Below are 23687 nucleotides of genomic sequence, written 5' to 3'. Positions count from 1 at the left end.
ATGGTCATTGCTGAAGAAGTACTTAAGGCAGAACTGAGGGAAACAACAAGAAACAAGAAAAACAATAAAAAAAGCAACACAAAAAGACTTTCCTGGCACTAAATGTATGATTGTGAAGTGAAGTCCCTAGTGTAAGACTGGAAGCCAAAACCAACTGAAGAATAAAAATAGTAGAGAAACTACAAAGAGTGATGGTGGCCAGCTGGAGAGACAGGAACTAGAATAGATTTTAAACACAGTAATTGATAAAGAAGTTAGACAAGTCACTCAAGCCTTTCCATCATTCTGCATTCTTCTGAAGGCTGAAATAACAATCTCTCACTAGGAGCTTTTGAAAGGACAACCGGAGAAAATGTGTATCTATTTATCAACTAAAACTTCCTATAAAATAGCAGACTGCTGAGTTACTAATGGCTTTGCTGACCAAAGAGAAACAAATCCCCCCAGCCTTGATTACCTCTCAGAGCACTGTTCAGGGGAAAATGTATTTACAAGATTAAAAATGGCACTTCAGAAGATCAAGTGTTTCAGAAAAGCATCACATATGAGAGGTCAAGAGAAATAGCAGTACTTGCCTGTAAAATGCCAAGGATTAATTGCTTCAGAGAAAGACCGATTTGAAACTAGAATGAAGCACTCACTCTTTTCTAGGCACATGATCCAGTTATTTCTATTTTAATCACTTCACTGTGTGGTGGGCTCACAAATTGATGATGCTGTTTTAGAATAAGACTGATACACTTCATAGCTACAGTGAATCATTAGAAAGCAGAAACAACAGCAGCCAGACAAAGCTAGAAAGGCATCAACTTTTGTCTCTTTTTAAAAAAATATATTGCACTGTTATGCTTGCAAAGGAAACAGAATTGAAACCATAACTTCACAAACAATGCTAATCTGTTAGACCTATGGGCTTCAAGAATGCAGACCACTACCTGCTTTGCATGGCAGTAACAAACCAGTAACAGCTTGCTTCCTAATTACTCTCATTAACAGCGGACTTCACCTACTAGGTGACCTAGTTTGACTTCTGAGTTGCACAGACACAAAATAAAAGCAAAAGGAAAACAACGGACAGAGTTTAGATTTGTCAGAAAAACTCAGAAGTATCATCTTGACATCAAAACTGTTTCTATGGACTCAGGCAGCCAACAGTAAGGAGTATGACAGGAGCTCTGCAGGCAACTGCCACCTTTCAAAAGGTGCACGTTCTTTCACCACCCTGATGTGAAGACACTGGCCTTGCTGGAATGTGACTTAATGGTAAAGCAGCATTATGCTGGAGAGGTTAGCAAAATTCTGTAGTACTGCTGCAAGGAAACAGTTATTGCCTGTTCACTGCATTGATGCAGCATTACTAGACATTATGACCAAGATAAGGGTAATATAGAAGACTGTCACAAAAGATAAAAGATTAAAAGAATAAGGAAAGTGAAGCTGCAGGCTACTAGGAGAAGACGACAAGACAAGCTAACACTCTAACTAATCCTTGAAAAATTAAGTTCAAAGAGTAGGTTCAGTATCACTCCCAGTCATCCAGCACCTGTAACTTTCTTAGCCTGAAACTGTGTCCAAGATGATGAATATAGTTAACATAAGTTGCTGTGTATCTGGAAGCGACAACCGAGTGGTAACTGCTTCAGAAACCTCTAGCAGAGAAGAAAACTCAGAAAGTGACCACCAAGTTACACATATTTGCATCTGCTTTGAAAGCCAGTTTTGTAAAGGCACATCTTCATCAAAAACAATGATGTAGTGCCATATGAAGCAAGAAACAAAGGCAGATGAAAAAACGCCAAAAATAGATAAAGGAACTCTGGGAAGAAAGGAACAAATAGCAATCATGCTTTATGTGAACTCAAATAGCAAATTGCTAGCAAGAACATTATTTGTAGATGCTCAAGAAAGACAGAAAACAAACTGTGCCATCTAAGATATCCAGGAAAAAAGGCTACATTATCTGCAGTATACTGACCTGTCATGGACCCTAAAAATTCATTTCCCTCAACAATTGAGTGACATGAAGAGCCCATTAAGAATCTCACATCTTCCACAGGTCTTGTGCTAACTTCAGATGTAAACATCAGGATGGCAAGGAGAAAAATGAAAAACCCCACCCTAATTGCTTTTAGAAATCTTGTAGCTTGGATATGATACCACTATCTCTACAACCAAAGGCTACCACTGATCAAGTCATCTCTCTTGTCCACCTTCACTATGTCCTATGAGAGTTTAACACTTGGCATACCATTAACCTACAGACCCCCAACAAAGTAAACCTTTTTCTTTACCTCTGGGATTCCTCAGGCTTCTCTCTCCACAATGACAGAGCTTGTCTCAGCATTCTGGAGCTGTACATCAAAAGCTCTTTAGTTATTTAAAGTGTCACAAAAAAGCTTTAATCATTCCAATCTCTCCTTTCTCTTGCCAAGAAAACCTGGCTACTATTTGAAGAAGTTTCTTTTGCAGAAAATGAAGGCTGTCAGAGAGGAAAAAACCCACTCTGAAATAAATGAGTGCACAGTGGACAGCTGTAAAGGAGAGCAGTAAAGGCCAAGACTTTATAAAAAGGGTCCAAGTTCTACCCATGTGCTCTTAGTAGTCAGTGTGCTAAGGGAAGTCAGAAGGAGCACAATTAATTGATTGCACTGCTGCAGCTTAGTACTCGCATTGTACTGTGTCTCTAGCAAACAGTGATACACAACCAGACTGAAAAGGCAGAGACTGGATTTAAACACATGCATGGACTTCCATCACAAGGGTAAGGAAGAAGTTATTTCAGTAACTAGCAATCTCCAACCTCTCTCTTCACTCAAACTTTCCAAAATCTTTCTGTGTCAGCCATCAAGCAAACCACATGCTTCTTCTCACCATGACACACAAATCCCTGCTCTAAACTCACTTCTACCATTCCACTTGAGGAGCAACACAGAGAAGGGAATCCAAAACCAAACCTACTACCCAAATATGCACTAGAGTAACCACATTGCCACAGCCATTGTCTTCCCTTTTCTCTCACAGTGCTCAATGTTAGTTCAGACATTATTGCATCCAGACAGTTACTCATTAATATTGTCAAGTATTAGTGCCCCAGTCAAGGTCCCTAAAGAAGCTAACAACACAGTATACTTTAAATGAAGACTTTCCAAAAGAAGGGTGATTGCCTGGATATCTCACACAAATGTCTCATCAGACATGCACTTTTCTTCTTAATACAAAAAGTTAACCAGAATGCCAGCTTGAAGTGGAGCACTAACTATGACACAAACCAGACTCCCAAACCAAACATTCCACCTATAAAAGAGGTAAAAAAGAATCTACTACACTATTCTCGAAAATGAATGAAAATTACACACAAGACACTGGAAGTAAGACTTGCAGCTCTAATACAGTGGCAGTCGGCTGGCAGATTGCGATCTTAGAGCCCTTCAAGACAAGAGGCTGTTGGAAGAATTTAGACTTGGCAGTTCTTACCAAGGCAGTGTCAATAAAGCAACCAAAAATGGCAGGAGGGAAGTATGATGGATACTCATGTATCTTGTGCACTTATGAGGAGACTCTTGCAAGACGCCCATCCATGGGAGAAACCACAACTCTTGGTCCAGAACATACCTTTAAAATCATTTTGTTTAAGTGACAAATAAAGCCAAATAGCATCACTCTGAATCTTGTAAGCTTCCCCTAAAAGTGATTAATCATCTTTGCAAAGCAAGAGCCTACTTGCAACAAAACTAGAAGGTCCGTTAAGGTCTCAGTAAAACAGTGCCTACAGTTCTCATATTTTCTGTCTGGATGCTCATGGTGTCTCAAAAGAAATTAAACAGATGAAGCACTAAAACAAGACTTCAGGCCTGTGAGGTAAAGCCCATCTTGTTATAGAGACACAATAAAGACCTTCCTAGCCTGTGACAATGGCACAACTGAGTGGATCCATGCAAGCACAAACCCTCCTACAGGGAAGGAGAAAGGATAAAACAGAACAGGGAAAAGCCGGAGACATGAAAATAGTGTAATCTCCAAGCTCCTTCTTATCTTTATTCTGTCAGGCAGCCCACTCTTGAAAGTGGACAGAGGAGTCAGCCACAGGCACACCTTTAGCCTTAGCTTAAAAGCCTTTTTTGAACTGTAGTGAAGGGTTTGACCCAGGCTTTCAGAGCTGGTGTGCTGTCCTTTATATCTGCTTTTCAGTCAGACAGATGAAACAAACCTGTACGTCTGTATTTGTTCGCATAGTTACTTCAGACAAAAAGGGACACAGATGGCCAAAATTCACCTCCAGAAACACCTTCACATTCTTATTATGGTGACAAATTCAGAATTACAAATGAAATAACAGAGATTGCACTATTAAAGGAGTCCTAGAAGCAACACCCACAGTCTTAAACATCAGAGAGCTGTTCTAGACTACAGGAAGCCAATAGAAGAGACTAAATCAAAATTATTGGAAAAGTCAAAATAGTTTAGCTTTAAAAATCTCAATTTACTATGTGATGCAAACATGAGATACTCAAATAAGAACTTGAAATTAGAAAGTTCAACATGTATAATTTGTCTATTAAGAATCTATTTTTACCAGTTATGCTGGAAGACTAAAATGATGTCATTCTCCATTCAGAGATTCTTATTCCACAACTCAGGAAGTCTTTTCATTTTAGCTTAGGATTCTACTAAAGCTAACCTTAAAACCCACTCATATCAATCTATCTGGCAATAACCTAGTATTACAATCTGTATATATATTACAAACTGTATTAAATGCTTTTATGCAGACATGACTAAGTTTACAGTTGACAGTTGCATTCAATAAGCAGTAAGATGACAATAGTGACAGGTTAAACACAGGGAGCACATGTAGAGAAAGAACATCTTATTAGACTGAAAAACACAGGTATAGTGTGTCTCCCTCCTCCTCTACTGTCCATAAAAGCTGGTGTAAAAGAAGGATATTACTAACACCTATAAAAAAACCTACTTCAGATTCTTATACCAACAGAACTTCTATTGTCACCACAAACTAAATGTATTAATGAATGAATACACCCTTGACTGAGACACAGGAGAGGCTTTAACTTAAATTTAGAGACCATTAGCAGACAAACAGTCATAGGCCAAGTTCTTCCCTCACTAGGTCATTAGGTAAAGAAAACTGAAAAAAAGACAAAATTAATTTTTGAAGAGAAAAAAATCTCTGAATCCCAAAAAATATGAAAGCAGAGGAAGGCTTGTCTCCCAGGCATCCTGCACAAGCACAAGATTTGCTCCCTGCCCAGTGCTCCAGGCACAGTAAAACATACTGGTGTTTAATGTCCCTTACATCTTTCTCCTTATCTCTGTGAAACAAAAAGAGATTATTTATCATTTATATTTGCCAGATTAGAAAGATAAAGTACCAAGGCAATTTTCTGGGTTTTATGGGAAAAAAAGTTCCGTGTATTTAAGGAGAAAAGCATGAGCTGCAGACAGCTAGACACAGCAGCAACACCCTTCCCTATATCAGATCTGGACACACAGGAAGTCGGAGCATCTAAAGCACAGCAATAAAAGTCATCCATGAAGCAATACATGACTGCACAGGTGAACAAGCAAGGAAGGAAGGATACAGGAGCCAAAAAGAGAAGCAAGAACTCTGTAAGACATTTAATTGTGAAGTCTCAGCAGAAGAAATCAAATGAGTCACGAGAAGTTCCAGCTCTAAGGACTCCTGCACAGCAGCCCTCTCTAATCAGCCAAGAGAAATAATGAAGCAGAGAAGTAAAAAGACAGCAGGTCTTGAATGCACAAACCAGAATTTGATATGAAATATTCAACCAACAAATTCAGGCACTGCATTTTAAGGAATAAACACTTCTTTTTGCTCAGTATGAAATGAAAGACAACCTTAGTATGGCTGATTGAATTGCTTCCCTGACTGGGTGCTCTTACTGTGTGAACATTATCTGCAGGGGAACACACTTCTCTACAAGCATTTGCCTGGCTCTGTGAACAAAGAACATACCATCTTTTACTTCTCCAGCAGAACAAGCTGCCCCGGACAAATAAAATGAAATAATGGAAATAGTAACATCTATGCTTGCAACACACCCACTTCACAAAAACAGGCCCAGCAGCCACCGTATTTCTGCTCTTCCAGACCACAAGGATGCTTGAGAAAATGCAGAAGAGTCACTGCCTAATAGCTTATCTGCCCTCATTTACATTTTACACAAACAAAGCCACAATGAGAGGGAAAGACATTCTCTGACCCTGTACTTCAGAACATTCAATTGCTGGAGCATGAAATGACAGCTCCACAGAATAACTTTCTAAGAAAAAAACAGTCTACCGCCACTTGAAAGTTTGAAAGGGATTAATATCTTGCTTTTGGGAATAGCTAGGGTGACTAGTGTCCTTCAGAAAGGGACTTCATCCTGAAACAGAGGACATGGAGCTTTAATAACATGTCATCTCAAGTATGTGCCACTGCAGCAAGTGAATGTGCAAATTAAAATAGTAGGGAAGTTGACAGAATCCTTTGCTGGCAGCTGCAACATAACAACCCAGATTTTTTGAGGAGTTCACAGCTCCCATCAAACACACCACCCTGCTATACTACACTATAACCACAGACTGCTTCTACAACCCTGCTGAGAATTATCCTATGTTTTAATTGCAGTATACACAAATGGGGGGAAATTCAGTGAAATACTTAAAGCTACTCAGGACAAATCCCATATTTAATAGGAAATTACTGAAGACAGGCTAGAAAGGTTATAGTCTCTTTGCTGCTAGAACGGATTTTAATCTAAATTCTTTTGGTCTACATGCCATCTAAACAATACAATACTATACTCTTCCATTTATTAGAAAGGGTTTGCAATAAATTTTTTGCTGGGATTACACTGGGTATCACTGGAAGTCCAAAAGCAGATGCTTTGGAGAACAAACTTTAGAAGTTCATCAGCAGAACCACTCAGAAGGAAATACAATGGCTAACAGGAATATTCTACTAAGGTTTGGATGCAGATATTTTCCTCACTTTAACACAAGGGGCCTTTTTATCTCCTTACAGAAAATGAAGCTTTAACATAGATTCACAATCACCAAATATTAAAAAAATCCCAAACCAAACCAAAAAAACCCCATCCCAGGAATGTCATCTAATTTGACAAAGCTACAGAGATAGAGCAAGAAAAAGCTACAGGACATGCTTGTATGTCTCCTATAGCCTTAGACCAAAGAACTAAGTCTTGCAAAGCCTCTTAGTGACTCTTGTTCTGTCTCAAGATGTGACAACTCTAATAAACTCTTGGTTCCCCATCTGTTCCATTGGATAAAAAGATTCTCATTTTCTTTATTTAACCAGTCTTCTAAATGTGGTTGAGATACCTAACGTGTTGAAGGTAGCCTACAACATCCTTAATTTTCATAACAGAAATGACAAGACCTATTTCTAGCAATCAATGCTGTAATTATTGATTGAATTACTTAGCCTGCTCCCACAAGAAGCCTAAGGTGTCTTTGACTGACAAACAGTAGGGAACCAGAATGCAGTCCTGTGCTGACAAGGGGGGCAAGCAAGAGGGCTAAGCAGCACAAACACTTACTCAAAATCTTCAAATTCCAGATCATTTCCCTCCACAGATGGGCTTGAGTTCTCTGAAGTGGAAGCAGAGGAGGAGGAAGAGCGGAGACGGTTTTGCTGATATCGCATTGAGCGTTGTCGAATACTGTCCCTCCGGGAAAGATACTGGATCATCCTCTGGGCATAATATGCAGCAGGAGACAACCTGAGCAAGAAAAAGACATACAAATGCTCATTACATAAGTATAGCATGACAGTCCTATTTTTCCTTTTGAACTCCAAGTGCCAGGCCAGTAACAGCCTATCACAAGGCTGACCGTTTGCATTTTATCCGTAAGATAGATTAAATACAGAAAGCAAAGAAAAGTAATTTTCCCTTTACATGCTACACTCCCACATGATCCCCTTTGCAAACAGAAGCATCACACAGTACCTACAGACAAAAAGCGCATCCACAGAAGAGAGAAATTTGCTTCTCGGTACTCTCTGGAGCTCACTGATTCATTTATTACCAGCTCACTCTAGTAAGCTCAGCAAGCATCACTTACAAGAACCAAGCCCAGTCCCAAGGTGAACTCTGACTGCAATGCCAAACAGCAGCACTGTTCAAATAAACACCGAAGGAAGGTGCTGCTGTTTTGATGATAGTTAGGGAGTACCATGGAATATCAAGCAGGAGAAAAAAAGGTTTCACATCATTAACTACTTTGTAATCTAAATGGTAGGGATTTTGTATAGTGGCAATTTCATTAGATCCACTAGGTATATGTTAAATTGAGCTTTAGAAGCCTTGCATACCACCTGAAAAGAAATCTTTCCTCTGTAATTAACTCTTAATTCTCTCTCATGCATAACATAGCATTTGTTTGCATCAGCTACCACACACCGGTATTACTCTCTTGAGACAGATGAACACATACTCCCTTTTCCTGCCCTGTGTATATCCACAGCTCCTCACATATGTTTTCTGTGACACTTACTCAGCATTAAAATCCAGACACCTCAGATGCTTAATTTATCATTTCATTAGCCTTATTTGGTGAGACTTCAATTCTCATTTGGGGGGAGGACAAGTTTAGGAGACAGATTACAGGTTCAGGGGTGTTAAAACTTAAGCCAACAATCACCAAAAGGGTAAGAGGAATGACACACTCAGCTTGATTCCTCCTGAATCTTTTATGCACTATTTAATGAATTAAATCTGTTCATGCCTACATAAAGAAGAAGGCTTTGCTGGACAAACACATCACTTCTCTCTACTTCCCATAAGACATAATAGGCCAAATACAAAAAAACAAGGCATTACAGGTGCACATTAATAAATGAGGAGCTGCTCTCTTCTCTGGGCTCTTCCATAAGCCAAAGCCTTTGTGCATGCCTAAAAATAATCTACATCAAAATATGTACAGAGAGAAAAAAAAGAAACACGGGAACAAAGCAAACACTGGAAAATATGAACAGTGGTCGCAGCAGTCCGGCAATGTAACCACTGAAACTTTTCTTTTTCCTAATATCACACCAAGGGAGAATTTTACAGAAGAATACGAAGAATGAGTTTAGCAGCCTTCTAAAATTATGCAGGACACCAGAAGGAAAAAACATGGTGATGCCTGCTAGGAGAAAGAGTAGGCAATAAAGAGTGGCCATAACTATGACAAAATGTCAGATTCGGCTTCCTGACAGCACATGGGAAGCATAGGTCTGATACACAGAGAGAAAGGTATAAGGGATAAAATACTTTCTAGCTGCTTAGATTTTTTTCTAGAGATATATCCAACAAACACCCTGTGATGCTTTATACATATATATATAAATGCATATATATATATATATATATATATATGGAGTCTGGGAGCATATATAATTCTTATTGAGTATTTCTATTTAAAAAAACATTATTTCAGGTGTTCTTTGATGACAGCCTAATTTAATTCTTCTGCAGATTATTTTCTGAGCCCAGTACATATGGAAACTGTGGAGAATGACAGAACAGCCAAGCTGACCTTAGTGAAGTTCAGCAAGGCCACTGAAAAACACTGCTGCAGTCTACATCAAAATATTCATTCTAAATCTGAGGGAACTTCAAAAAATATTCTCCCCGCCTCACTGCTGACCTAGGTTATTCAAATATAGCACCAGTACTGACAGTAAATGCAGAAACAAAACTAACACATACACATGCTCTCAAAAATAATTTTTTCAGATCATGTAGTTTATGTACTCTTTAAAAAATGACTCCATTAGAGACAGCATGGTCTTAAGGAGGTATAAACATTTTATATATTTTTAAAACACATAAACACACACAGACACATATAGATGTTTATTAATAGATACAGATGTGTTTATTTCACCTTTGTTTCACTTTTCCACCTCGTTATTTAACTTCTCAAAGACATAACTTTACATCTGGAACTAAGGGTGCTACAAAAAACCCTTCAAAATGCAGTAACACTCATTTTAATCACTTTTCAAATTTCTAACTAGTTAAAGGGACAGTTAAAAATATCCTACTAGCCCAGCACACCAGTAAGGTTTATGGAGGAAGACACTAATCCTATCCCACCCAAACTTCTGTCTGGTACTGATCATGCCTCCATGAATCTCATTCTCTGAAAAGGACAGTGATATTTACCAGAACAAATTAACCCTCTTAGAAGAGTTTCCAAACTGGACCTTTCTTCCAAAGCTCTTTATAAACTCAAGCTACTATAGCTTCTACCACAACCTAAAACCACTTGAACTGTCACATGAAGAGCACTGTATCAGTTCTAAAATGGTTACAAGTAGAAAAATATTTTTGACCATGCCCCTTATGCTAGGAAATGACTCAGGCATTGACCCATTTTCATGCATTTTATTGAGCTTCATCACAGTAGACATTTACAAAAGGGGAAAACAAAATTCAGATACTTAGGCAGGCCCTCCTTTTCTTTTTTAAAAGGCAGCTCCCAGAGAGCTAGAATGAGATCTTAAAATCTCTGCTCTATCAACCTGCCTGCTTTGGACAAGGCATTCCAGAAACAAGGAATGGTGCACTTCCAGCAATAAAGCAGATTTTGGCACTAAAAAATTAACCTGAATGTAATAATAGCTTTAAATTAACATTTCTAGAATAAAATTTTCTTCTTTCCAGGTAAACCAATCCCTTTCCCTGCCACTTAACCAACTGCCATTTGGAAGCTTTTACATTTATCAGCATTTCTGACATGCAGTTGCCAAGACCTTCAGCAGCCGCCTAGCTTGATATCCCAAGGATCTTATATACAGGCAGCATACTCCACCTTACTTTCATTTCACTACAGTTTTGTTTATATCATTCCTAAGCCTTTGAATTATCTTTACAAGGCAACTTTCTTCACAATAAATGGAAAAGAGCCAAATATAAGATTTCACCTCTACAAGGCTTTATCTACAGTTAGCAAGGAGTTATTTACCAACACCATTATACCATCTGGCCAGTTTGCAACACAGCCTTTTATTTCAGAACTTGTACTTAAAAGTATTATCTGTATAAAAATGCAGATTTTGTGGTTAATGATGAGGAAAATACCACCCCCCCCAAACCTCACAAAACAACAAACCTCTTTCAGCAACTCAAGGTTTAATTTTCAGTGGTATTCCTGTACTCTTCTTCATGATAAATTCTAGTAGCCTTCAATTCACACAGCTATGCAAGAGGTTCCCCAAAAGGCTAAAGGAGATATATTTTACACTTACTGAATTTCCTCATTCATAGCTTTCCTAAACCCATCTAATGAAAGCTTATTTGTCATGATTTATTCTTTGAAAGTTTCCAAAGCCGCTTGCTATTCACGATTCTATCATTTCTTCTGACAGTGTCTTTGGGTCACATTATCCCATCTGTTGCTTTCTTAGTACACTAAATAGAAACTGCAAAGATCATTTCTTTCCATTTTTGATAACTGCCACATTTGCTTTTTCTAGTCCTCTGAAACACTCCCACCTCTTTTGAAGATTAAGCAGCACTACAGGTGTTTCTATGCCTAATGTCAATGATTCATGACTTTTCAAAAATAATTGTCAGTATTTTGTTCTTAGTTAAGTATACATAACCTTCTGGCTATGCTCTCTCCTGTACAGATACATGTATGCAATTCATGCTTCCAAGCACGTTGTCTGCTCACACTAGCTCCTAATTCCCTCTACTGCATTCGAGACTATTTGTTTTTTAATTACTTTTTCTTCATAAGAGATTTTTAATATATTGATACAGCTCATTTACTGTTGGACCTGTTTGCCACCTAGTGTTCTCCATCCCAAATGATTTCATGAATTCTTATGAGTTTACTTCAACAGTAATTCCTTCCTGTTTTCCTCACTCCCCCCCAGACGTAACAGCATCTGCTCACTTGTTTTGCTCTTTCCCCACAGCAAGTCATTAAGAAGGAGATAAGCCAAATATTAGAACCATTGCCAGAGGTTTCAGTGAGTTATACTGAAATTATGATTTTGCATATAAAACTTAAATGCCTTTACACTTCATTTAGATCTTACCTGGCTGGATCTGGGTAGATTGGATGTTCCCGGGATCCTGCTCCATCATAGCGAGATAATGAAATGAGGGAAGACTCCAGCAACCTCCTAGAAAGGAAAAACAAATTACAACATAAAAGACCACTCAGGAACATCCCTCCTATATATGACCTACTTTCTGAAACCTCTTAAGACTATTTCTATCACTAGTGCAGAGAATTCTGCAATATCCTGAACCACTCACTGATGGCATAAGTGTTTTCACCACACACGTATTCAAAGCTTTATATTCTCACTGCACAGGAGAAAGAACACCTCAGGTAAGGAAGAAGAGTGGTCCCATATCCACTTCCAAGTTCCAAGAGAAAGATGTAGATGTCACTTCCCTGGAGACAACCCATACCAATGTATCAGGTCCACAGACACTACCACTGCACTGGCCACCTGTCAAACTCTTACCTACTCAGAGGTGGCTACACATGGAGTGGGCCAGGGAGGAAGGGACAAAGAACACACATGTTAACATGTGGACTTAAAGGGCACCACTGGTGTCTATAGATAGTAAGATCTTGAATCTTAGTCTCTGAAAGAGAGGTTTTCAACTGCAAAAATTAAAAATGTTCTTTTCCTCTGTATTGTAATCAGCCACAGGGAAAGATACCAAATATTCACTCAAGAAAAAAATGTATGCAAATGCAGCCAGACAGCCTGAATATATGAGAAGTAAGACTGAGTCATGAAGGCAGCAGAATCAAAAGTACATAGCAGGAACATATCCCCCACCCTGGCTTCTACATGCACCTGTCTAGCTTCTGTCATAAACCAGAGGACAGCACTGTTTCAAGACTGATTCCTGGCCTGCTGCAGCCACTAGATTAACACAACAGAGATGATCTGGCGAAGGTACAGAAAGTGGAAAAAACAACTCTCACAGTTTATAAGATTGCCGAGTTCCCTTTCAAGTCTTTCTACTTCAGAACTCCTGCTAAATTTTGTTTCTCAGTCTGTAGCTTAATGAAAGCAGTTGTGGTTTGAAAGTCAAAGAGGTCCAACACCACATCTGCTCTACTCACTCACACACACAGCCATTGAGAAAGATTTGACTCTTTAGCCCCACACTCATAATAATCCATTAGCCTTTGCAGTGCAGGACAGCAAGTACCAACTCAGGAAGCAGGAAGAAGGACCAGATAAAATCCACTCCCAACCTCCCATTTCTAGCCACATAAAGACAGCAGAATTGCAAATGAGACATCTTTTTTCCTAGCAGCAGCCCACCCATCAGGATCTCAAGAAAAATTTTTACTGCCTTCCAGCAATTAATTCTTCAATACTTCAGTTTTACATTATAGATTCAGAATACAGAAAACAGTGAGAGATTGCATTAGCTTCCCAGCTGGAAAGGTGTGTGTCAGCTTGGGAAACTTGCTGCAAACCACTGGGACCATGCATAAGGCAAGAAATCCTGTCCTTTCTAGCACAAAGTTGTTTGGCAACCATTTGTCTTATTCAAGAACAGTTATTAAATCTCAAACTTTGAGTTTAATTAATTCTACTGGTTCCTAGGTTATTGAGTCAAAAGCTCTAACATTTATACTGCCAGATATTATGAATCCCTTGGTTACCCAAATATTCCTTTAATTCTGTCTTACCAAACCCTTCCTTCTGCTCCAACTACATATGTGCAAAAAGCAGCCAATCCACAATGAACAGTGTTACAGCTTTATGAGGTATACCTGAAGTCCTATACCTGTGAGGTATACAGGTATACCTATTACTTGCATCACATATAAACTGCTTTAATTCCTTCTAGGGGAAAGGCAGACAGATGAAAATTAGCAGAAAAGATATTCTACCTACTCAGGCAGCTGGTCCCATCTAAACCACTGTCTCTGAGACTAGGTTACTGCCACAGCAATACCAACATGCTTTTGAGAAATCTGCTTTTCTAAGCTGCTCCAAAACCAGCATTTTGCAACCAGCTTGGATATGCCAAGACTGTCACCCTACTGGAACATCCTGCCTGATCACTGGACTTAGCCAAGGAGAAAGAGCTTCCAGAGCATGCAGATTCTGACAAGGTCACAATCTGAAACAGAAACAGCAGCTTCCTCCTAATGTGAGCAATGCCTATGGTGTTCTGATAATACGTACACACAAATAATCATCAAACTCACCCCTGTAAAAAGTCTTGATGCCTACACACTACACATCCCACCTCTTTCAAAGCCCTTCAGTATCTGTCCACTAAGTGACACAGTAAAATCAAAGCCGCATGGGAAGATGACCAGTACACGCTGCACAGCCTAGCAAACACTATTAGAAAGAAGTTTCCTGGTATTCTCCACCCATATTTGTCTTCTCACCTTTAGAAAAACTGGCAACTGCCTAAGATGATCACTGACTTTGGGGGATCACCTTCAGAAAGCATCCAGCAGCTATGCTGAAAGAAATCAAAACCTATACTAAGCAGAGGACACCACAAGGGTGCAGGAGCAGGGCACACATCACTGTAACTTGGTGTGGGTCTGCCAGGAGACCCTCTGCTAGGCTTGGGAACAGCACTTTCAGGAATCTATAATTCCCATCACTACACTGCAACAGATCCTTGAAACATACATTTGAAGAGTCTTGCTATAGCAGGTACTTGGCACCTCAGATGAGAATGGGTACAGGTTACCTTAGTAACCTGTTGCCTGAGCCACAGGATGGCCAAGTGTCCAGGTAAAGAGACTTCCTCCAGGCTTCAACAGCCCTGTGACATTACCTGAACAGGCTGCAACTCCATCCCATGCAGCAACAGAAGCTGCTACAGCAGGAGCATCTCCTGCACCAGAAGGGCTCCCTTGGAAGACCAGTAGTTACTGGTTTGTAAGGAACAGGATTACAAACATGCTGTTAAATACATTCCCCAGAACCCTCTCTGACCTTGCACTGTCCGAGTTGAATGGTCTCAGTTAAGATGGCCTTTCCAGTAGAGCCTTCCAAGCCTGTCAAGAACAAATCCAGCTCCTGCACTACCTCACACTGAGGCACACAGGCCACATACTAGGGCCACATTCAGATCATGTGGACAAAGATAATTAATTCAGTTAACAGTAACTGCTAAAAGCCAGAGCTGATTTTAAGTCTGATTAGTAGATGTTAATTATCCTATAACTGTGCTCTCTCAGATCACAGAGCAATGAACAGAGGGATATAAATACACATAACAGGCAAAAAATCCAAACCAAGGCAACAAGCAAGCTCATCAGATCCAGACAGACCATCTCTGCTTAACGCTCCAGAGAATAATAATACCTGAACTGAGGCAGAGTACTAAGCACAAATAAAATCCATTTTTAACTAACTCATTCTCGACTTAGCCCTTGAGACCCAAAATTACAAATCCAAATGCATTTAGTACTGTCAAATGGGTTCAATAATAGATACACTGCTATAATCATCAGTGTCTCATCTGTGTCACTGGTAATGCAACCTACTGTCCCTCAGGAAGGTGCAGATAAATGTTCTTAAAGTAAGTCATGCTGCACTCTGCCAAGTCTTTGGTGTCACATTCATAGCTTCTGGCATCCGAAATCCCAAAAGAGACACAGGCTATTTGTTTTCAGTAAAGCCGAAGTGTAAGGTAGTCCAATATCCTACCACAGTAAATGTAAGGTTGGGAGCAATTCTGTTAAGGAGGACAAACATAATCCATGAATTAAGAGAAGTAGCTCTGTTGCAGTAAACTGTTAGCCACTATACACTTAAGTTTCCAACAGAGAAGCATGAAAAGAGAGAACAGAAATGCATATTGCTTGCATCTCCTTTTGAAATGTTTCAGTAGATCATGCTTGACTCCTGAATCCTTTCTGCAGCTTACAGTAACCTCCTCCTCTCCTACATCCCCCATTTCTGCTATCCAGATATGTAACAGGCTAACACTAGGTTCTATGGAAGCAATTGCTCCACTATCTCTGTCTAGACAATATGAAATTGTCACAAATGACATATAAAGTACAATTAGCAGAGAAACTGCAATTTCTACTCTCTTCCCCCGCTCACCAGGAAAAAAAAAATCACCCATTATCATCCTCCAGGTTGTCAGTCAATCCTGCAAATGATGAAAATTAACTCTGCTCACCCTGAGAGATACTTCTGTTCCAGCTTGCTAAACTAGAAGGAGGGGGATTGTAGTTTTTGTTGGGTTTTTTTTTAATTAAAACTACTACAAGATACAAATTGTCTCTGTTCAGCAGCATGGAAATCTCAACTCTCTGATTAAGATCAGGCTCCTTTTCCGTCAGACATCAACCACTCTGGAACTGCTGCTCTACACTTGCTCTGTTAACTCAGGTCTGCAGCAATCACTAGCAAGGGGGTAAAGGAAGCAGACTTCAAGTTACAGGATATCTCTAGACAAGGGAGAGAGAAAGAGTGCACAGATATAAGACATTATAAGCAGAAAAAGGATAATTTTCAGGAATGAAGCTGAATGCCAGAAGCTGCAGTTCAAGGGGAAAAAGGTCATGAAGCAATCTCCTCATAGCACATCAGCCATTGGACTATACCCCCACTATCCTCACAGGGATGAGCATCACCACCAAAGCTTTTTGGGACAGAGTGATTCATTTCAGCAGGCTTTGAGATACTTAACTGCAGCAAATTTAACTTTTCAGTAATAGTTTCTAAGGATATGCAGCCCTACACCACATCTCAAATTTGCTGTCACAGCATGAGTGTTACTGAGTAATGCTACTCCAAGAGACACTGAGGGAAGGGTTTTCTTCCCCAAAAAGGGAGGTGTTAACAAACAGCACTGAGATTGTTTCCTTAGAATCAAAGGGGTGTTCAGTCAGCTGCCATCCTCCTAAGCTGCTCTACACCAACAACCAGGGCAAACCAGTAAAATGAAGCACTCTAAGGACAGCAATCACACCTACCCCTCCCCTACTCCCAGCCTTTAGCTACGAGCAGAGCTTTAAACAGAAAATTCCTAATTATCCTTTGAAGAAAAAGTATATTGATGACTCTTGGCAGCCTCTGATTTTCCTCCCCTGGTTTTATGCCTTCCCTGAAAAGACTTTTATATTGCATATTGCCCATTCGGAGGTGAAAATTATCACACTACATATTACATCCCTTTTTCAGCCCTCCAACTTACAGCCAGCTTTCAGTTCCCCTGAGCACTCATCTCTGTGAATGTGCTCCTGTGGTTTCTCATAAGAAGGCAAAGAATAGCAACAGTTTAAAACTAGATTCCCTTCAATCATCTTCCTCTTACAGCCAGGCAATGCATAACCTAAAGATAATAAGAAAGCTAAAAAGCATGAAAACAGCTGAATGTTCTTCAGTGTCCAATAGCACCAATACCCACCCTCAAACCTTGAACTCGGTTAACTGTAAATGAACCAAATTCATTCCTGGAGAATTATAGCCTTGATAGAGCTATAGAATTATCAATTATAGCCTTGATAGAGCACTAGAAAACTATTTTAAATAAAAATCTCAAACAATCCAAATCCACTGGCTTAGATATTCTTTCTTTCCCTTTTCTCAGAGCAATAAGAAAAATTATTTCAGCCATCTGTATTGTGTTGCCTACTTTCAAAAAGCAAATTGAAATCATGTAAGCAGAAACCATCAAGCATTTTGTTCCATAGCTTCATTTTCCATAAAAGTTTTGTAGTCCTTGTCAAACAGAAAAACACTATTGCTCTTCACCAGTTTCATATTCAAGCTTAAAATAAAAAAGCAATCAGTATGCAGTTCTAAAGATTGCCTGAAAAAATGAGTTCTAAAATTAAGTTCTTAACATAATCTGCTCTGATACCTCTAAGCTAACATTTCTAGACTGCTTCAGCTTTCACATGGTTATGGTTAGACATATTTAGCCTGGCATCAAGACCGGATTAAGACAGGTCAGAAACAGACAATTAAGAGAAAAAAATATAGTCAAACAAAGGATCAAGCTTTTCTTAAGATAGTTGTAACCATCTGCAAGAGATAAATAACCTGAAAATATCACTACTCATTAAAACCCCAACAGTCACTTTTACAGTTAGGAGTGAGCTCCTCCATCCCCTTGTTCACATCTGTGCCAAACAACTCATCCTCGGTGAGGAACTAGAGTTGGTGGCTGTTTTTCTATCCAAACCCTGTCTTTTCATCACCTTTTTTTTTTTTTTTTTAAAGTTATTCCATAGAATGAGCAGCCTTTACAAGATAATTTCCTTTTTTTAGGGAAACCAAAGATGCAATATGTGATCAGAGACAACTTCCAAACACAGCCTTTGTAGAAAACTTTGGCCTGCTTGTGGGAAAGAACTTGTGTTAACTCTGAAGCTGCAACTAGGGACAGAGAAGACATCCTTCCCAGCTGGAGGTGCAGTGTTGTTCAGAGGAGTAAGTCTGATGTATGGCAGAAGTTATCACAGAAAGTGATTGTTTCCCCTTCACTGATTCTGGGCAAGAACCCTGTAGAAAACAAACTGCTTTTCTCAGTCAGAAAAAAGACAGCACATAAGGTCTTCAGCCAAGATGGGAAGGAGTGCAGAGAAAAAGTGCACAATTACACAAAACAAGGAAGTGTCAGTAAGAGCCTGAACAGCAGAAATGAGCACTGGGAATTGAGTTCTCCTAATTAGAAGATGGGGAGCAGAGTTTCAAGAAAAACATGGTTAATTAACCCTTTAAAGTTACTTCAATGTAACTAGAAAGTAAAACCACGTGATTAATTTGTCCTATTACTGCACCTCTCCTCTTGGACTAGGAAATCCAATTTCCATTTACCACCTGATGCTGCAAGAACTTCACAGCAACTTTAGAACTCACCACAGGGAAAGTGGGTTGCTTCACAGAAAGTGACAGATTATTTCAAGAAGACTCAAGGCTGCACTTTTAATCTATTACTTCACCTGCTGAAAAAGGCCATGCATCAGAACAAAATATGACTGAGCATTATGGAGAGGTCCTCATCATACAGCATCTGGGGAATGATTAGTTCATCATTTCAACAAGTGAGAGGGAACACACATCCATGACAGACATTAAAAGGGTCAAGACCAGCTACAGCAAGCAGCATTGATTAGTTTTGGCAATAACTCCAACATGAAAAGAACAATGAAAGATCTTGCACTTCCATTTTGCAGGGGCTAAGCTTGAGGGACAGGAAGGGAGAAGAAATTAAAATCAGTTGAAGCTACTGCACATGCTATTTTGCTCTACAGTGGCAGTTTCACACCAGTGCTCAGGATGGGAAAGGTACCCGCACCAAGCTGAAGACAGACAATTTCTCCATCTAGACCCTTAACAACATACCAGAAATTCAGCTAGAGGGTATGGGTTTCTAGTTATCATACAGTTTAAAAGCATGGCCAGAACATAGCCAACACACGGAACTCCCTCAGCCTGCAGACAACTTTACTCTTCTCAGGGCTCTTCTGCCTACCTTCATCTGTATGACTCCTTCAAATTCTCCTTGTTCTGAGAGTTCCCAACACCAAAGACCGTGGACAGCAGAAATCTCTGCTTACCCACCCACAGAGATCTGCATCAGCTTCTGGGATAATGACCTACAACTCATGTTTCTCCATAGGGAATGGAAGAGGAGGTGTCTTTCTTGAGGGGGCAGAAGCCATACCGTTACCTCCATAGCTTTCTAACGCTATGAAAACAGAGCTCTCATCACAAATCGATCAACCCCTTTAAAATGCTCTTGTTCACACTGGAGTAAAAAAGAAAGTCAGGTCAACAAATGACTGGCAGGGTAGTTCAGTCACTTAGTCCAGCCTTCCCACTTCAGGAAGACAGGGGAATGATTTCATACTAATGCATTTCAAGCAGAAAAATGAGTCAGTTTCCTGGCAGATAAAGAACCCTGTTTATTTACAGCCTTCAGTTTCAGCAGGTGCTCTCTCAAGAAGAGCAAGGGAGGAGGTCACTTACATCATCACACAAACAGCCATTTGGTGCAATCAGTTAAATATGTATGTGGAAAATGTTTAAAATGCATGTTAGCTATTCAACAGACCAGAACAGCTCAACTGGAGAAATCTAGAGTCATCACTCTTTTGGTTACAGTTGTATTACTGAGTCAGATCACAGGTCTCCCTCTCTCCTCTTGCTCCAGGCCCACAGATTACATGAATGCTGCCCTACTGCAAGTTCTCCAGCCCAGATTCTGTAATAAGACGCAAATAATTTTATATGGGCATATAAAATTGTGTTTGTCCCCAGACACACCACACTGTGAGAATTTCTAAACAGCACGAAGAGTGAATGCCCACATGAAGTATATGTAAATTGAATGCATATCTAAAAATTACAAGGTTGTATTACAATAAAAAGGCACACTACAGTGCCAACATCGCCAGCTCTTCCCCACACTGAAGAAAGCTACAGAGAGCTTTTAGATGAGCAAGCAGGTCTGAAACAGAAGGTCTGAGAGCCTGTCCAAAACTTGTTTTTTGGCAAAAACCAAAACCAAATTGAAGCTTAGACACTGTTTTAAAGTGACTTACGTGAAGCCAGACTATAAGCTCTAAAAATCATAGTTAGATAATTTAAGCACGTCACAGACCTCTATTAATCATAAGCTGAGAATCATCCCCTAGATAGACAATTACATGAACTCAAGACACACAAAAGAACAGAAACACGAGCAACTGTACCTGGTCAAGTGAGCCTGTCTGGACATGCTGCCCACCCTGCAGCAGCTGGATCAGGTGGCTGCAGGGAAAGTATGTGCAGACAACAGAGGAGACAGACACCCTTACAAAGGATGACTTTCAAGAGAGGGAAGCTATTTACACTTCTTCCCTCTCTGTCGGAAAGTTGAGAACTGATATGTTTTATGGTATCCTCAAATAGCTATCTGTTTGAAGTCAGCTGTCTTTAAACTTCTGAGCAATTTGTGTTTATTTAAGATCTTTGGTCTACAGCCATCTCATATATGCATTCCTCAAAAAAACAAACCCCACAAAAAAATGTGCCCAAAACAACAACAATCAACACCCACCCACCCACCCAAATAACTAAAACAACCCCAGAACCCAATAAAAAACCCATACACACATACACAAAACCACCACCAAAAAACCCTGCTCAACTCTATATGTCAATAGAAGCAAAGAAAAATAGCCAGTTTGGAAGCATATATCTCTTCCATTCTCACTAAAACATCACTTAAATTCAAATTCAGTAAGCTTCCTTGCTGCCACACGCCAGCAGGTGAAACTCCAGAACAGTTCCCACAGAAAAGATATTTGTAGGGAAAGAGGTTTCTGTTACCTGGAGACTGCAGAGGAACAAACTTTACCCATTTCTTTTATAGGTAAACTCCTCACTGCTGTGCCTGGACTAAGAAGAGAAATGGAATAAGGGCAGTGGTTCAAATGGGAAAATACCGTGAAAGTATTTGAGAAGAAGTTATTTCTAAACCTGCCTAGTTTGCAAGTCAAGCTGCTACAAGAGGAACATGGGGAAAAGAATTTCTTTTAGTCTGCTACAGTCATGGCTGCATATTTAAATTCAGGCCAAGAAAAAGAAAAAGCAGCTTACACCTTTCTGCAAGTTTGGCGAAGGCTGCAGGTACATGTCCAGCTTTCCAAAGCTCTGGGAGAAACTCAGCAGCAGGGAGTTACCTCTATCAGTTACTGCAAGAAGGGAAAGCACAAGGCATCATCCTTCTTGCCCACCAACTCTCAGTGAAGAAGAACAGGGCTCTAGCAACCTTACATTATTCTTAAATCAGGAAACTAGCAAAGGCAGGGGAAGGAATATTTGTGCAAGAAAACAGGCACTTCTTTCACTTGTTTTTCCACATAACTAGCAGCATACTAAAGAGATCAAACATTTAGAATTTCAGAAAAACAGTCTTTCCTGCCCACACAGAGACAGCAGGCTTGAACTGGGAAAAAACCCACAAAGCTGGAAGGGTGACTGTAATTACCCCAAAGCTCACATAGGCATCAAATGACCATTTAGATATCATGGCAGCTTCTCCTATAGTTCAGGCTGTTTACAGTCTCATGATAAAATGAATTTGTATTTTCCAGTTTTCGTAAAGGCCAAACAAACAATACTCACCAAGTTTGTCCACAGCCCTCACATCTCACACATAAACAGTGCTAATTACCATGTTTGAATGCTCACATCACCTTCAGACTATCATTTCCCTTTATGCTCACAACAGACAACAAATGAGGTCTTTGTTCACTCTAATGTGTCCTGGCTAACGTTTACAGAAATCATTCCCATATCACACAGTTCTGGCTTTCTCTCCTCAAGCACGTCTTCCCAAGCACAAACCCAAACCTCTTCTCTCCGCTGGCAAATCCATTTATAACTTCTGTTTACCCCAATACTCTCACTAACTGCTGAGATATTACTTATCTATACCACCACAATTTTCAAGAATAGAAACAAAGCATCTTTGGAATTATTTCTTACCAAGCCTGTTAACACCACAGCATAAACTCTTCCAAAACTATCACAGCGCACATGGAGCCTACAGGGCTTGTCAGAAGAATCCTTCTTTCCACAGCACCAGTAAGGTCTACACACCATAACTTTAAACAAATACTGAGCTCAAACTACAAATGGCAGGACACAAGGCTAGCAAGGTTTCCACAAGTAATGGGTCTGAACAAAAAGAGTCAAGAAAATTATGTTGGGTAGGTCTATTTAGATTTAGCACAGGCCACATTCCCACCCATGTGCAGTCTGAGCCAGTCTCTTCTCCAAAGCTCAGATGTGCCCTTCTGCTCAAGCCTCCCTTTCTCTGTGAACTCAACACCATTGCCACAATATACATTAAATACTTGAATAAGCAAGCCACAACTGCTGTAAGCCATTAGGAAAAAATAGCAACTACAAAGATTTTGAGAAATAAGGAATGGAATAAAAGGCAGAATACACTACAACTGTGTTCTGTCTTCACCATAAGAGTCATTTGTAGCTCTTTATAAGGTAATTCCCTCCTGTTTTTGTTCCTCTCCCCCAAAAGTAAAGTGAGTAGCACTACCCTCCTCTCTGATTTTGATGGTAAATATCAGTCACAGAACTGTCTTCCCAGGCAATTCTGTATCCATGGTAAGGGAAAATGAAGTGTTCTGGTTGTTTAGTTTTTAAAGCAAGGATATAACTGACATACACCCTTTCATTCAGTGCTTTGCACAGTGAGAAAGCTACCAGAACTCACTACATGCAGAGATCCGATCAGGCTCGGTCATTTACATCAAAAACCAGAGCTGCACATAAGAAGCTCAGGCTCCACCAGCATGAACTCAGGAGCAAAAGCTGCAAAAGTGGCTGTACTCTTTTCCATTTCACATACAGCACTGATGACTGTTGGGCAGGAATGGGGTTGCCCTACCCTGTCAATCTACTTTAACCATGGACTGGTCCCAATTCGAGCACAAGTCAGCACTGTATCTTAAACTTAGAGCAGGAAGAGGCATCCCCTCAAGGCATTGAGCAAACCACACCCATTGGCACTAGGAAAAAACCAAACCCAACACAGAAAAATTCCCCAAACATATTATTTGCCTTATGGAAAAGCTCCAAAATTCAGGTAATAGCTCAAGGCATACTTGAAGAAGAGAATAAACAGAACCCTGGGGGAAAAGTGACTGCCCAGACTCCA

The 23687-nt window shown here is 39.9% G+C and overlaps 1 protein-coding gene across 3 annotated transcripts in view; it reads right to left on the bottom strand.

Moving 5' to 3' along the window:
• AMBRA1 (autophagy and beclin 1 regulator 1) overlaps positions 1-23687 on the bottom strand; it is a 128129-nt gene that overhangs the window by 83072 nt on the left and 21370 nt on the right. For all 3 annotated transcript variants that reach the window (XM_038138369.1, XM_038138372.1, XM_038138370.1), the window contains 2 exons: positions 12080-12166; positions 7584-7766 (listed from right to left, as the gene is read on the bottom strand). In XM_038138369.1, the coding sequence (XP_037994297.1) occupies positions 7584-7766; positions 12080-12166 (270 nt within the window). The remainder of the gene's footprint in view (positions 1-7583; positions 7767-12079; positions 12167-23687) is intronic.

The sequence above is a fragment of the Motacilla alba genome, chromosome 5, assembly GCF_015832195.1.
Source record: "Motacilla alba alba isolate MOTALB_02 chromosome 5, Motacilla_alba_V1.0_pri, whole genome shotgun sequence".
Classification (NCBI taxonomy): Eukaryota; Metazoa; Chordata; class Aves; order Passeriformes; family Motacillidae; genus Motacilla; species Motacilla alba.
Note: the sequence above shows the minus strand (reverse complement) of the source record. Positions and strands in the feature narration are given on the sequence as shown.